At 33.3% G+C, this 13,021-nt stretch overlaps 1 protein-coding gene across 2 annotated transcripts; it reads left to right on the top strand.

Annotated features, from left to right (window-relative positions):
- The first annotated feature begins 1,676 nt into the window (after positions 1 to 1,676).
- Positions 1,677 to 8,585, top strand: LOC114164194 (snurportin-1). 2 transcript variants are annotated; one of them, XR_003599506.1, is made up of 8 exons: positions 1,677 to 2,219; positions 2,308 to 2,491; positions 2,603 to 2,853; positions 3,208 to 3,322; positions 4,881 to 4,973; positions 5,279 to 5,422; positions 6,457 to 6,577; positions 8,058 to 8,155. XR_003599506.1 is itself a non-coding variant. In XM_028048763.1 (7 exons), the coding sequence occupies exons 1-7, from the start codon at positions 1,825 to 1,827 to the stop codon at positions 8,172 to 8,174; spliced, it is 1,299 nt and encodes a 432-aa protein (XP_027904564.1). In that variant the 5' UTR covers positions 1,679 to 1,824; the 3' UTR covers positions 8,175 to 8,585. The 2 variants fall into 2 exon arrangements, 1 of the variants encoding a protein (XP_027904564.1); XM_028048763.1 differs by lacking the exon at positions 6,457 to 6,577 and having other exon boundaries at positions 1,679 to 2,219; positions 8,058 to 8,585.
- The last annotated feature ends 4,436 nt before the right edge of the window (positions 8,586 to 13,021 follow it).

The following is a 13,021-nucleotide window of genomic DNA, read 5'->3' on the forward strand; positions in this document are numbered from 1 at the left end:
AATATTCAAGAAATAATTTATGTAGCTAAAAACCACTTTTTAAGACATTTTTATCACATAAGCTCAAATAGCCTAATTATCAGAACTGTCTATAAAATCACTCTTTAAGCACACAAATTTAATTAAATACCCCAAATTTAAATATTAAATTATGGCAAAAATTTGAACTCATCAATTATTATTATTATGAGTGAAAATACATGTATTATATGCATGTGTGTTATTTTTTTTAAGATAATAAAAAATAATAAAATCATTATTATTGTTATTATAATAATTATAAAGATAAATATAAATAATTTTTAGAATTTTATTGTAAATAATTTTTATAATTTTATTTATTTATTTTTATTTGTGGGTAACTTTCAAATTAAAAGTAGGGTTAAGTTTAAAAACATAGTCAAATAAAAAAATCATTAAAATTTAAACAAACAGTCACTTAACTAGTAAAATTGGTAAAATAGTTATTTAATATTGAATTTTTTTATTTAAAGGATAAAATTAAAAAAATGTAGATAAATGAGAAAAAAAAACTTCTTTACAAACAACTATAAATTATTGTTTTAAGTGTAGGGGACCTAACGTATACTTCAAATATTTGTCCAATCTTTAAGTCTTCACTTCAGCTGTCTGCTCGGTGCTCCTGTCATTCGCTCGATTCTCCCAACGATCGGTGTACTTGCCAAAAAAGGGTGTACTTGCCAAAAAGGCTTCCATACTTAAGTCAGTAATGGTTTGATCGACAATAACAATTAATGTTGCAATAATTGGGAGAAGAAAGTCTCAACAACCTTACCTTTGACCTTTATTAAAAGTTTTTTTACATGGGCCTTTGATTAGGGTTGATCTAATCAAGGTTCAATTGCTTTAAAAATCTGATTACTAACTTATTTATCATTAACTATCAATTGACTTGTTTATCTTATATGTTGTTCGGCGTTGTCGGCTGCACGTCGTTGTCTAACACATCAAAACATTTGACACATATTTATGGCAAGCATCATTACCTGATTTACTAGTTAACCATTCAATGCCATTAAGATTGCAGAGTGTTTGTTCACACATAATTTCATCATCTCCGAAGTGATTGCCACGTCCAAGGAAAACTGGTCGTTCGTCGCATCTGCCTTCACTTGAACATGACCTGTTTTGCAGGCTCGTACCTATTCGAGCCAATCAACTCCTAGCAAAGCTATTGTATGTCAATTGGTGACTCACGCTGCCCATTTACTAGGATTTTGTTTGGTTATACAAATTATTTTGAACACCTATCGACATTTGGTTGGTCGATTGGCCCATACGGTACAATAATAATAATAATAATAATAATTATTACTATTATTATTATTATTATTATTATTATTATTATTATTATTATTATTAGGAATATATGGTAAAAGGTGTAAATAAGAATTGCCTTTATTACTTTTTTTAATCATAACTAAAAAGTTATTATTATAATAATCATTTAAAATAAAAATATCATCAAATTACAATATAATTTTCGTTAAAGTTATTATAAAAATAAATAATTTATCATAGATATTTTTATTTTACATTATATGTATTAAAATAATTATTTAAATTTAAGAGAACAGATATTTAAAAGATAAAAAAAAATGATATACAAATTAAAAGATAGTTAAAAGTAGATATTAATAAAACCTCTTGGGCTAATGAACCCGTGCCCGATCCCATCATTGAGTCGCTCCATGGAGAAGTTCCCAAACGAAACCTTGTAACTAAAATACATACATTCAAACACAAACGCTTCGTGCGCGCCCGTCGTTTTTGAATCCCTCAGACTGAAACAGTGACTCTGCCATGGCACCGAGTGATCTCCGCCGTCCGTTCAAGCGACCGCCGATTTCCGATCAAGAGAAGCGCAGGGCACAGTCTCTGCTCCGCCAGGCACAGAATCGCCAAGACGCCCAGCGCCATGCGCGTTTCTTAGTCACCACCGTCCTCACTCTCCCCTTCCAATCCTACGTACCAGAATCCCAACCCGAACCCGAACCCGAACCCGAACCCGAACCCGAACCCGAACTCGAACTGGAGCTTACCGAAGGCGTTTCCTCTTCCGGCTCGAACGTGCTCGAGAACCTCGACGTCCTCGGAGCCTCGAAGCTGAAGGCAGCGGAAGCTCGCAAGTGGTTCGCGAAGCAGCTCATGCTCCCCGAGTGGATGATCGACGTTCCTAACAACCTCGCCCAAGACTGGTTCTTCTCCTAACCTTAGTTTCCTCTAATCTCTCTTCTTCTCTATTTCTTACACCTTAAACCAAAACTTGAGTTTCGTCGTTTTCAGGTTCGTCTTCGCTCGCCCTTCCGGAAAACGGTGTTTTGTCGTTTCGTATAACGGAACGACGATTAGCCGTCTGCGTAACGGTTCCATTCTGAATCGGTTTCCCTCCGCGCTGCCCAGTGGCGCCAGGAAAAAGGATTCCGGTTCCTCTCAGTCTTACTCTATATTGGATTGCATCTTTCACGAGGTTACTACTTCCCTAACTGAATGGATTTTTTTTAAATATTTTTTTTTAAAATTTTTTTAATGTTAGTGTTGAGTGTTGACTTGTATTGTGTGTGGCTTTTTGGGGTGGCAGCTGGATCAGACCTATTACGTTATTGACATGGTTTGTTGGAGGGGTTACTCTCTGTCCGATTGCACTGCGGAGTTTAGGTTCTTCTGGTTGAATTCCAAGCTTGCAGAAAGTGGTGCTTGTGAACCTCCTTCTTATTATCACAAGTATAGGTTCAGTTTGGTTCCGGTGTATGGTTGTGACTCGAATGGTCTTCAAGCTGCTTATTCGGCACCGGTGCCTTATGTCAAAGATGGTCTTCTTTTTTACAACAAGTAATTGATAACTATTTTATTATGTGATTTGTCTTGAAGCAAACTTTTCTGATAGCTTCTCCCATGAGCTACATTTTGCCTTATAAGTGAAAATTGGCTTTTTGGAGAAGCTATAATGAGATAACTTCAAGATCAACTTATACATAGACTATACTATTAACTTATGAAAGAAGTTATTTTATTCTTTCTTCTTAAGAAGAAGTTTATCGAATCAGAGTTTATTTCAACTAAAGTCATGGTTCTTTTAGGTCATGTAATCTGTTGTGCAATGGGATTTGTTATTAAACATGCCTCCATTTTCCCTTTTTAGGCTTAGTATTTTGGGTTGACCTTTTTGCTTTGATGTTTTTTTAGGCATGCTCATTATCAGGCAGGAATTACGCCATTAGCATTAGTTTGGAAGGATGAAAACTGTAGTCAATATGTTATGGACACGGACAGTAAAGGACAGGTTCCGAACCAACAGCAGGTTTTCCCTTGCTTCCTTTTCATCTTATCATTGCTTTGCTTTCACTGCCTTTTCTTTGCTGGTTATATTTATATTGTTTGCTTTTGTGGGTTTCCAGACTTTAGATTGGAAATTGTATGTATGGAACACTGGTTTCCCTTGTCACCCATCAAAAATTTTTCTTGTTTCATGTTTTCATTGCAGCCATCTACCGTCTAATAAAATTGTTCAATTATAGCTGGAAGCGAAACTGCATACGTACCAATGCAGACATGTGGTTGCTTTGGTACAGTTTTAGGTTGCATTGAGATGGAGAGAAGCTACTGGATGTGAAGATGTGATCTTCCCGAAACTTCTTTTGTGTGGCATCTTGTTTGTTGAGTTATATCCTGTTGCTACAGAAATGGGAGAAACTCACTCGCATATGCCATAAGCGGACCCTAGACATCTTCTAAGTTCAAGTTTGGGCTGACATCAATCCCCTCTTTCCTTCCTTTTAGAATGGAAATTATCATTGTGTTATGAACATATGATGGCTTAACATTGGCTATTGTACTTTTTTAACAACGTTGCATTCTTTTTAATGATAAGTTGATAATGAATCTACCTGCAAGTGGCTTGAAGCTCAGACAATTTTTTTAAAGACTTTAAAACTGAAAAAATGCATAATTACATTCAGTGTTCTAATTATATTTGGCATTGGATACCTAGCTTGCAAAGCTATTGATTGAGCAGTTTTTTATTGTGCACGTTGCTGTTAGATTTTAGATGGTCAAATGTGAGATAAAAGAACACGATTGTATTATTGCTTGGCTTCGCGAAATTTGGATTTAATTTTGTTTTAGCCTTGACACAGCAGTAAGGTTGCTGCATATGGACTTGGAGGTCGTGGGTTCAAATCCGGGAAACAACTCCTCTTTGTGGTTTTGTACATCAGTCCTCCTCAGACTTCATTAGGGGGAAGCAGTGTGCATTAGGATGCCCATTGTTTTAGTGAAATATGTATTTTCTTTAGCATCTCTAGAGATTTTGGCAACCATAGTTTTGGTGATTATAATAAAGGTAATAGATATTAGTTAAGGAAACATGACCCTTTTAATTCAGAACTGATTGTGGAATGTTGTTATTTTGTAACTGATTATTTAAAACATGAGGCTGACTAGAGTTTAAGACTGTAAATTTCATCCTCCCCAAATCCACTGCCCTGCACTTGAGAAAGCCTTCTGGACTGGTGCGTAGGATTAAGATCAGTCCATACTAGGTACCAAACTTTGTAGAAAGACACTTTCAACAGCTTTATTATGCAAAATAAACTGCATAATTCAACTATTAAATTATGTAGTATTATCTTATAAACTTGATCTACTTTTTATAAAAAGTCTACCAGTTGGATTGATAAAATATACTTTTGGTAATAAGTTATTTAAGGACTCTTTTTACTGAATTTGACGTGAAGTTATGTATTGTTGCAGGTCTAAAATATAATTTTTTTGTGTATTACTTGAGCGTAAAAGATACACTTGTTGACATGTGATATTTATCATGTTGCTTAATCATTTTATCTGCCTTTACAAAACAGGTGGTTTTGGAGCTTCAAGAAGATGGAAAACTAACCACTTCGGACGATCCTCCTATCGTATTTGGCTGTTTGGATGGAAGCTTTATACAACAGGTTTGTTTGAAAGAGGTTTCTATATAATTGTAAATTGGCATCTCTTGCTTAATGTAGTTATGACTTCTGGCTCAAAGAATTGGCACTTTCTGACACTACACAATCTTACACCACTTCCTGAAATTTGATTTGTTTTACACTACTGAACTGATACAAATAATTGGCCTGAAATATTAATTCTGGATGGAATAGTATGGTAGAGTTAGAGTCATGAAAGTTATAAATAAACAAGCTCGGATTTAGTCATGGGACTAATTTATTGTTTAGGGTTTACTAAATAATTCCTATTTAACTTCATTTTGTAGTCAGGGCTGCATTCAGGATGCCTTGTACGGTTTTCAATTGGGGAGGGAGGATTGATTTTGATGGATGGGAAGCTTGAGAAAGCTGATCTACATTATCTTGGGAAGGCCAACCGAGCTCGTGGTTCCGCTGATAGTTTCTCTAAGGTTTGTCGTAAGGAAATATTTCAGCACAGCGCCAAAGTTTTTCTATTTTTCCTTTCATATAAAGACTAACATTTTACTTAGGACGGATTATAAATGAATGTGACAATGCTAATGGAAATTTTTTTTGAGGGAAGATAATTTTCTTAACAACCAATCGAGTTGTCCAAAGATTTACGTGACATCAATTTGAAGTTTTTAACATTAATATGTCTTCGAAAGATTAGTAGTCAGATCAAATTTAACTCTAATATGTCTTCAAAAGATTAGTAATCACGTCAAGTTTACCTTTATTATTATGATGTACGGTAGTTTGCTTGACAGAAGACCTGTGCTGATGTGACTTCTAATCTTTGGAAGACTTATTTAGGCTGTGTTGGTTTGGTGAGATGGATTCGGAGGAGAGTGTAAAGATGAATTTGTGTAGATTTGAGGGGATGAATGTGTGTTTTTTTAAAAAGATTTAGAGGGTAAAGTGAGTGATTTTGAAGATAAATTTTATGAAAGTTAGTGAGTGATTTGATTGATATGATAGATTAAAAAAAGTTGTAATAGATAAAATTTATCAAAATACTCTTCATAATAAAAATTTAATGAAATTATAATTGAATAAATTAAAAAGGTTAAAATTTAAGAATATTTTAATTATATAAATTATTATATATATATATATATAAATTATTATATATATATATATATATTTATATATATATATATATATATATTTATATATGCATATATAAATTAATAATAATATCTACATATATTATTAATTTGTAACAATACTATAATTATTATATACTTTTATTATTCAATGTATAAGTCATTGCAGTGGTAGAAGACATTTTAGTAACCAAAAACTCAGTTCAATGTAATAAGATTAGATATGCCATTTGATTTTAGGGTAAATTCTACCTACTGCCTTCATTCTAATAATTAGTGCTTCATTTTGGGTAAATTCATCTTATCATTGCTTTGCTTTCACTGCCTTTTCTTTGGTGGTTATATTTATATTGTTTGCCTTTGTGGGTTTCCAGACTTAAATTGTATGTATGACCAGAGTTTAAGACTGTAAATTTCATCCTCCCCAAATCCACTGCCCTGCACTTGAGAAAGCCTTCTGGACTGGTGCGTAGGATTAAGATCAGTCCATACTAGGTACCAAACTTTGTAGAAAGACACTTTCAACAGCTTTATTATGCAAAATAAACTGCATAAATCAACTATTAAATTATGTAGTATTATCTTATAAACTTGATCTACTTTTTATAAAAAGTCTACTTCAGGGTTTCAGTTTAAGGGTCTTATTTTTATTCCTTTATGCCGTCCCTACTCATCTGTTGCTGACGATGGAGAGGCAAAAATGTTGGATAATTGTTTGTTTGTTTCTGTTGACGTGCTTTAATTTGAACTGATTTTATATGGGTCCCACGGTGTAAAGTTTATTTGTTGTATTTGTGAGATTTGAAAAGAAAGCCACTGTGGCTTCTAACTTATAGGTGAAAGAGGTATAATATAATCGATTATATTGGACATACAATCCGTTATATAGTATGCATGATTGATTATGTTGCCAAATTATTAGGTGTTGAGAAGTATTATTTGTTTACATAACTAATTATGTATTTTTTTCCTTTTTTTATTATAATAATAATAGATAATTACTAATAATAAACAATAGTAAATAAAATTATGAGTAACAACAAAATCATCTTATCCACTTATTTCTATTCGCTTTGAACTCAGCCAAATTATCTCACCTTCCATTTATATCTTGTCCTTTATTTCGTTTTCCACCTGCCTTCCATTCATTCTATCCAAAGTGTTAGTGTTGTTGGAGATTTCTCATACAAAAAGTATTTCATGTATGCTTTATGAGTGGTGAATTATTCATAGGTTTAACGTATGTTATGGTTTATCCTCTCTTTTTCTTTTCGTTATTATTCTATTTTGCATGTGCCTTGCGATTATTCTGTTACTGCTATGATCTTTCAAAAGTTTATAATTTCTTCAACCACTAGACGTGGCTTGTGATGATTCCTTTTATTTTCTTTTTTGATAAAGAATTTATTAAGAAAGAAATGAGATGCAAATGCAAGAAGATAAGGTATCATCAAAAACTAATCCAAGACTAAAAGAAACATGTAATTTTCCATGGCAATCTCCGCAGATCAACCAAGACATTCCTCCTAAGAAGACCTTTAGCTGAATACCACAAGAAAACTAAGAAAACAACTCTATCCCCAATGAACACCAAAAGCATCACTTGACCAGTAGTAATTTTAGCATTTCTTTCCAACCACACACCAAAGACATGTCCTATAGTTTATGTTATGGATTAATTAAACTGCTTTGTACTATAGAGTGGTAATTAAGCTAGAAATTTTTGAAGGCTCTCGATTTTGGCAAAAGAAAATGAGAGTTTCCTGAGACGACTTTATGAAGTTGATTTTGTTGTTGCTTCCTTGTGTTTTTTTTTTTTTTTTTTTCCTAATATTCATTTGAGACTGACCTGTAAATGCTCAGATTGGAAATGCAGGAGAGTTGGACAATTTTATCTAATTGATTTGCTTATTTTTCTTGTTGCTCTGGTTTTGGAGGTTCTGCTTACAACAATGCTGCAAATTTACACTTTCAGGTTATGTTCCAATACGGTATTCGACACACCCCCTTAAAAATTGATGTTTTGTTGGAATCTGTCAGCTTACCAGTTGTTCAAGAAAGCACAGCTTGTGATGTTGAGATGGATGGTTGATTGAGCAAGCACTCTGGATTGCATCAGTTTTTTATCCTGGGTGGAATGTTAAAGTTTTCACATCAAAATTTTTGGTTCTCTAGGATGCATATTTCTGTGAAAGCTTCAATAATTTATAGAGGATTCAGAAGATTGAGGAGTACCAGACGTACTGAGTCAAGTTGTAATAACCATACCTAAATTGTGATTTGTAAATGTTATCATTTTGTGTCTGGTTGGTTAATTCGATACTACTGGTAGTCTGATCTTTGTATTTTGATCGAGTCATTCCCGAGTCAAGCAGTGTACGGTGTAGCATATGAATTGTACAGTATATTTTTAAATTTAAAGTCGAATTCACTATACCTGTCAGGTTATTTGTACTTAAAAGCACTCATATCCAATTCACTACACATTGTTCAGTTGAGATGAGATGTAGTGTATGTAGCCTTTGTAGATACCTGACAAACGGGGCATATCTTCCGTATTTGTGGACGTGATCATAAAATGCCATGTCTACTTTGTTTTCTGCAAACTTTCCCTTCGCATTTGAACTTCAAATGCTCTCCCAACCAGACGAAGAGTTAGATGAGCTAAAAAGATTAAACCATGGTTGTTGCTTTCTATCCACTCTTGCAAGAACACGCTCAATTATCTGTATTGTTCTCATCCTTATTTTAATCTGCTGCACAACTACATATTTCCAGATTTTATCTCTGGTTGCATCTTTTATAAAAAGTGATCCTAATTGAATTGTGGGTTAAAGTTCTACATTAAGCTTAGAGGTTTAATTTTTCATTTTGTTTTTGAAATTGATTTGCAATTGTTTTTGGAAGTATCAAGACAATGTAAAAATGTTTTTATTGGATTGTTGTTACTTAAGCTTGATATTGAAACCGTGTTATTTACATGTGTCAATTTCAAATTTTGAATATTGAAATTAATTATTAAAAGTAATTTAATAGAATGATTAATAATAGTTTAATGTTGATATTTAAAATTTAGGAATAGTAAAAATTTGAAGCACAAATTAATTATTGTAGTCCCTATAAGTGGCTTAATTATTAAGTCATTACTTTAGCTTATAGTTTTATATTTTATGAAAATTATAGGAATAAAATGTAGTTTAGGTTGATCGTAGAAGTAAGATGTATTGTGATATGTTTGGACGATAGTGTAAAATTTTTATGTACAATTTTTCTTTACATTAGGTATTACTTATGTACCCATGAGAGCCTAATAATGGAAGGAGGCTCGTGAAGAGGAGTGACACTCAAGGCAACAAGCATCAAGAGTTGGCAGTAACGGATCTTGACGAAAAGTGTTGGAGGGGTCAAAGTAATATAATTTTGAGATCATTAGATTCGATAATTAGTATAATGCTTCAAAAAATGATTTCTCTAACTGAACATTTTTATGATTAGTATAATACTTCAACATATGTGAAGAGGTAGAATATATCTTGTTTTAGTCAATAATTTCCTTTTCATCACTCTTAAACGATTCATTTATTCTTTCATTCTTTATCAATATACCTTTTTGTAAAAAATACTAAAAAATAATTGATCATAATCTAATAAAATTTAAGACATGTAATTATTAAAACAAAAATATATTCATTATTATTAATACATAATACATTATTATTTTTTCTATATTCATAAAAAAATGAATATACAAAAAGCTCATGAGATAAAAAAATAATGTTTTCATTATTAATTAAGACAAGGGACGAGAAAGGAAGAAGATAAATGAGAAATATAATGAGTTTATGTCTAATTTTTTATCTTTAAAAACAAAAAAAAAAGACATATGAGAGTGAAAGATTATTACAATTTGTGAAAAACTAAAAAGACAATGAAAAGGAAAATAAAAATTATGTCAATAAATATTTGGTTTAATTACTTTTTTGATTCATGCTTTCCTTTAAAAATGTTAAGTTGGTCCTCTAATGTTTTTTTAATCTCAATTTGGTTCCGATTTTTGAAAAACTGATGTAATTCGGTCTTTTACGATAAATTTTGTTAAATTCCTCGAAACAAATCAATGATCTTTTCATTAAAATTGAGATTCTTAATATGAATATTTTACTTTGTTGGTGTAATTAACCTAATTCTAGTATCAATTTTTAAATAAAAACAGGAACCAAAAGAAAAATTAAACCTGAATATTTTTATTTTTTATTATATTTAATTTTATGTTTTATTATGTATTTATATTAAATGTTATGTTTAAATAAAAGAAATAAAAAATAAAAAATTTAACTTTTATTAATTTCTAATATGCATTACCTACTATTTTAATTTTTTTTTGTATTATATATATGTTCCTGCAGATCTGCAGGAACAATATATATATATATATATATATATATATATATATATATATATATATATATATATATATAAAACTGAAAAAAAATGAAAATTTTAGGGGGGCCAGGGCCCTCCCTGCCCCCGTGTAGATCCGCCATTGGGCAATAGTTTTCACGTCCATGCTAGTAGAGGTGGCGCCTAGTGCTGTAATTCGTGGTCAACACTAACCTTTTCTTAGTATTTTGCTCATAAACTTTTTCATAAACTTTAATTTGATGACAAGAACTTATTTTTTAGACATCTAAGCTAGATGCAGTTTAATTTTAAAAATCAATCAGAATTAGTAGAAATTGTAAGGTAGACTTATATGAAAAAAAAAGTGAAAAAGATAATGTAAGGCTCCCTTATATTCTGCCCCTTTTATTTTAAAGGCTGCCCTAATCCAATGGGCCTAAAGGCTGGCCCAAAGGGAATTCAGATCCTAATCTACCCTAATCCCATTCTTTCACTCCACTTTCAGAAACACGCTCCTCCTTGCCTCCTTGAGCAGCTGCAACTCTTTGCTAGGGTTTTGGATCCCGTTCGTTCCCAAGTTTATTCAACCCTTTTTCTACTCATGTAAGTTGATCTCAGTCCATGCTCTTCTCCCTTCAACTTACTCTTCATGGTTCCAACTAGGGTTCGTACTAATAAACCCGTTTAAATCCCTTCCGCTTCACTTTTCCAGCTCTGTAATCTTTTCTAGAGTTTTGGTTCTCTACTGTTCGGTGTCAAGGTCTTATACTAGCTCATTCCAGGTAAGGGAAGCTAGAGTTATCGCATTTTTCTAGTTTTGTTGCCTATTTTTGATTGCCTCGAGCTTGTGTGTGAAGTGTATGTTGTAGTGGTTAAATAAAATGCTCTATTCTGTATTTTGGATGTGCAAGTACGACTGATGCAAGTACGATCAGTGGCGAGAACTGATAACCTCGCCCAAGCGAGCTTGTCTCGCCTAGGCGAGACTAGTAGAGGTTCGCCCAGGATTCCTGCTCGAGAGGTCGCTTAAGCGACGAGTCCTTATTTTGAGCGAGATGTAGTCTCGCTTAGGCGAGGAGGGCTCACCTAAGCGAGATCTCGTAGAAAGCCACTGTTTCCACTCCTCGAGTTCTTGCCTAAGCGAGGGGAGCCGCCTGAGCGAGAGAAACCTCTCGCCTGAGCGAGCACCTTCAGCTTGAGCGAGAGTTGGGCGAGGATGCGTCCTTGTTCTAATTTCTTCTGTGTTGTTGGATGGATGTCACATGTATAATTGGATTATTGTATTAAATCATGTTCTGAATGATTATGCATGAGTGATGTGGTTCATGGGTTATGAATGATGGGTTTAGTATGATCTTAGCATGTGATTTAAATGAGATGGTTGGTATTAAAGTGGCATGGTATTGGTATGAGATGAAATTCTATATTCATGATTGGGAAGAATGAATTGGTATGGATTCCACCTATGATATGAATGAGGATTGGTTACAGAGGTTGGCATGAGGTTTCTATGCATGATAAATATTACCTGGTTGTTTGATATGATAGGTAGTCAGGACGTAAATCCATGAGCCTCTAGGTGAGACCTCATGGTAGTGTTTCAGTGATCGGGACGTAATTCCATGACCCTTGTTAGTGGGAGTTCATGGTGGTGCCCCATCTATATAATTTAGTAAGGATTCAAGGTAAGGTTGCATCCTGACGCTCTAAGGGTCAGTTAGTCTCACATAGAGCGGATTGACTCTTGTGGTGAGAGTAGCAGGAGGCCTGAAACTCATTAAGGGCTAACCTTGTGTGTGGGGGATTGAGACATTGTAACACTTAGCTCGGGGGTGAGCAACTCGGGGGTGAGCAGAGGAATCCACCACAAGTGCAAGCATCCGATGAATCTAACTAAATTATACGTATCCGGATGAGTCAGTCTGAGTCTTAGTGTATTGTTTGAAAGGTCATAACATGATTGGTTGACTTATATTTGAGTCTGTGAAATAGCATGTATCTATATGATGAACCGTTTTATACTCTAGCTTACCCTTTTGCTTGTTTGGTTGCTTTGTATGTGGTTATTCTCCTTTTGCGATGATCATCAATTTATTGATATGAGCAGATACGAGAGGTACTTGAGGTCAACAGGGAAGGGATGATTCCGCTGCGTAGTCCACCTGGGCTGGATTCTACTGCTTTGGGTTTTACTATAGGGCTATGGCCCTTGTATTTTCTTGGCCTTTAGATTTAAATTGGAGTACTGTTGAACTTTATATCTTGATTAGTTTTGGCATCATGGTGTGCCTTGAGTATTGTAAGGAGTTGTGTTTATGCTCTAAGACCGCGCTACTATGTTATCCCGTGTGACGTACGTTTCCTTTAATTAGGATTATTGATTAAATGTGACGTTACAGTTAACAATAGATAAATATTTTAAATTAAAAAAATAAAAATGTTAACTTTGTTATTTAATTTGATAAGATCTTAAAGTTTTTTGTAATTTAATTCTTGTATTATACAAAGAAGATAAGAAAAAGATTAGTAAAATAATGT

The sequence above is a fragment of the Vigna unguiculata genome, chromosome 9 (assembly GCF_004118075.2).
Source record: "Vigna unguiculata cultivar IT97K-499-35 chromosome 9, ASM411807v1, whole genome shotgun sequence".
Classification (NCBI taxonomy): domain Eukaryota; kingdom Viridiplantae; phylum Streptophyta; class Magnoliopsida; order Fabales; family Fabaceae; genus Vigna; species Vigna unguiculata.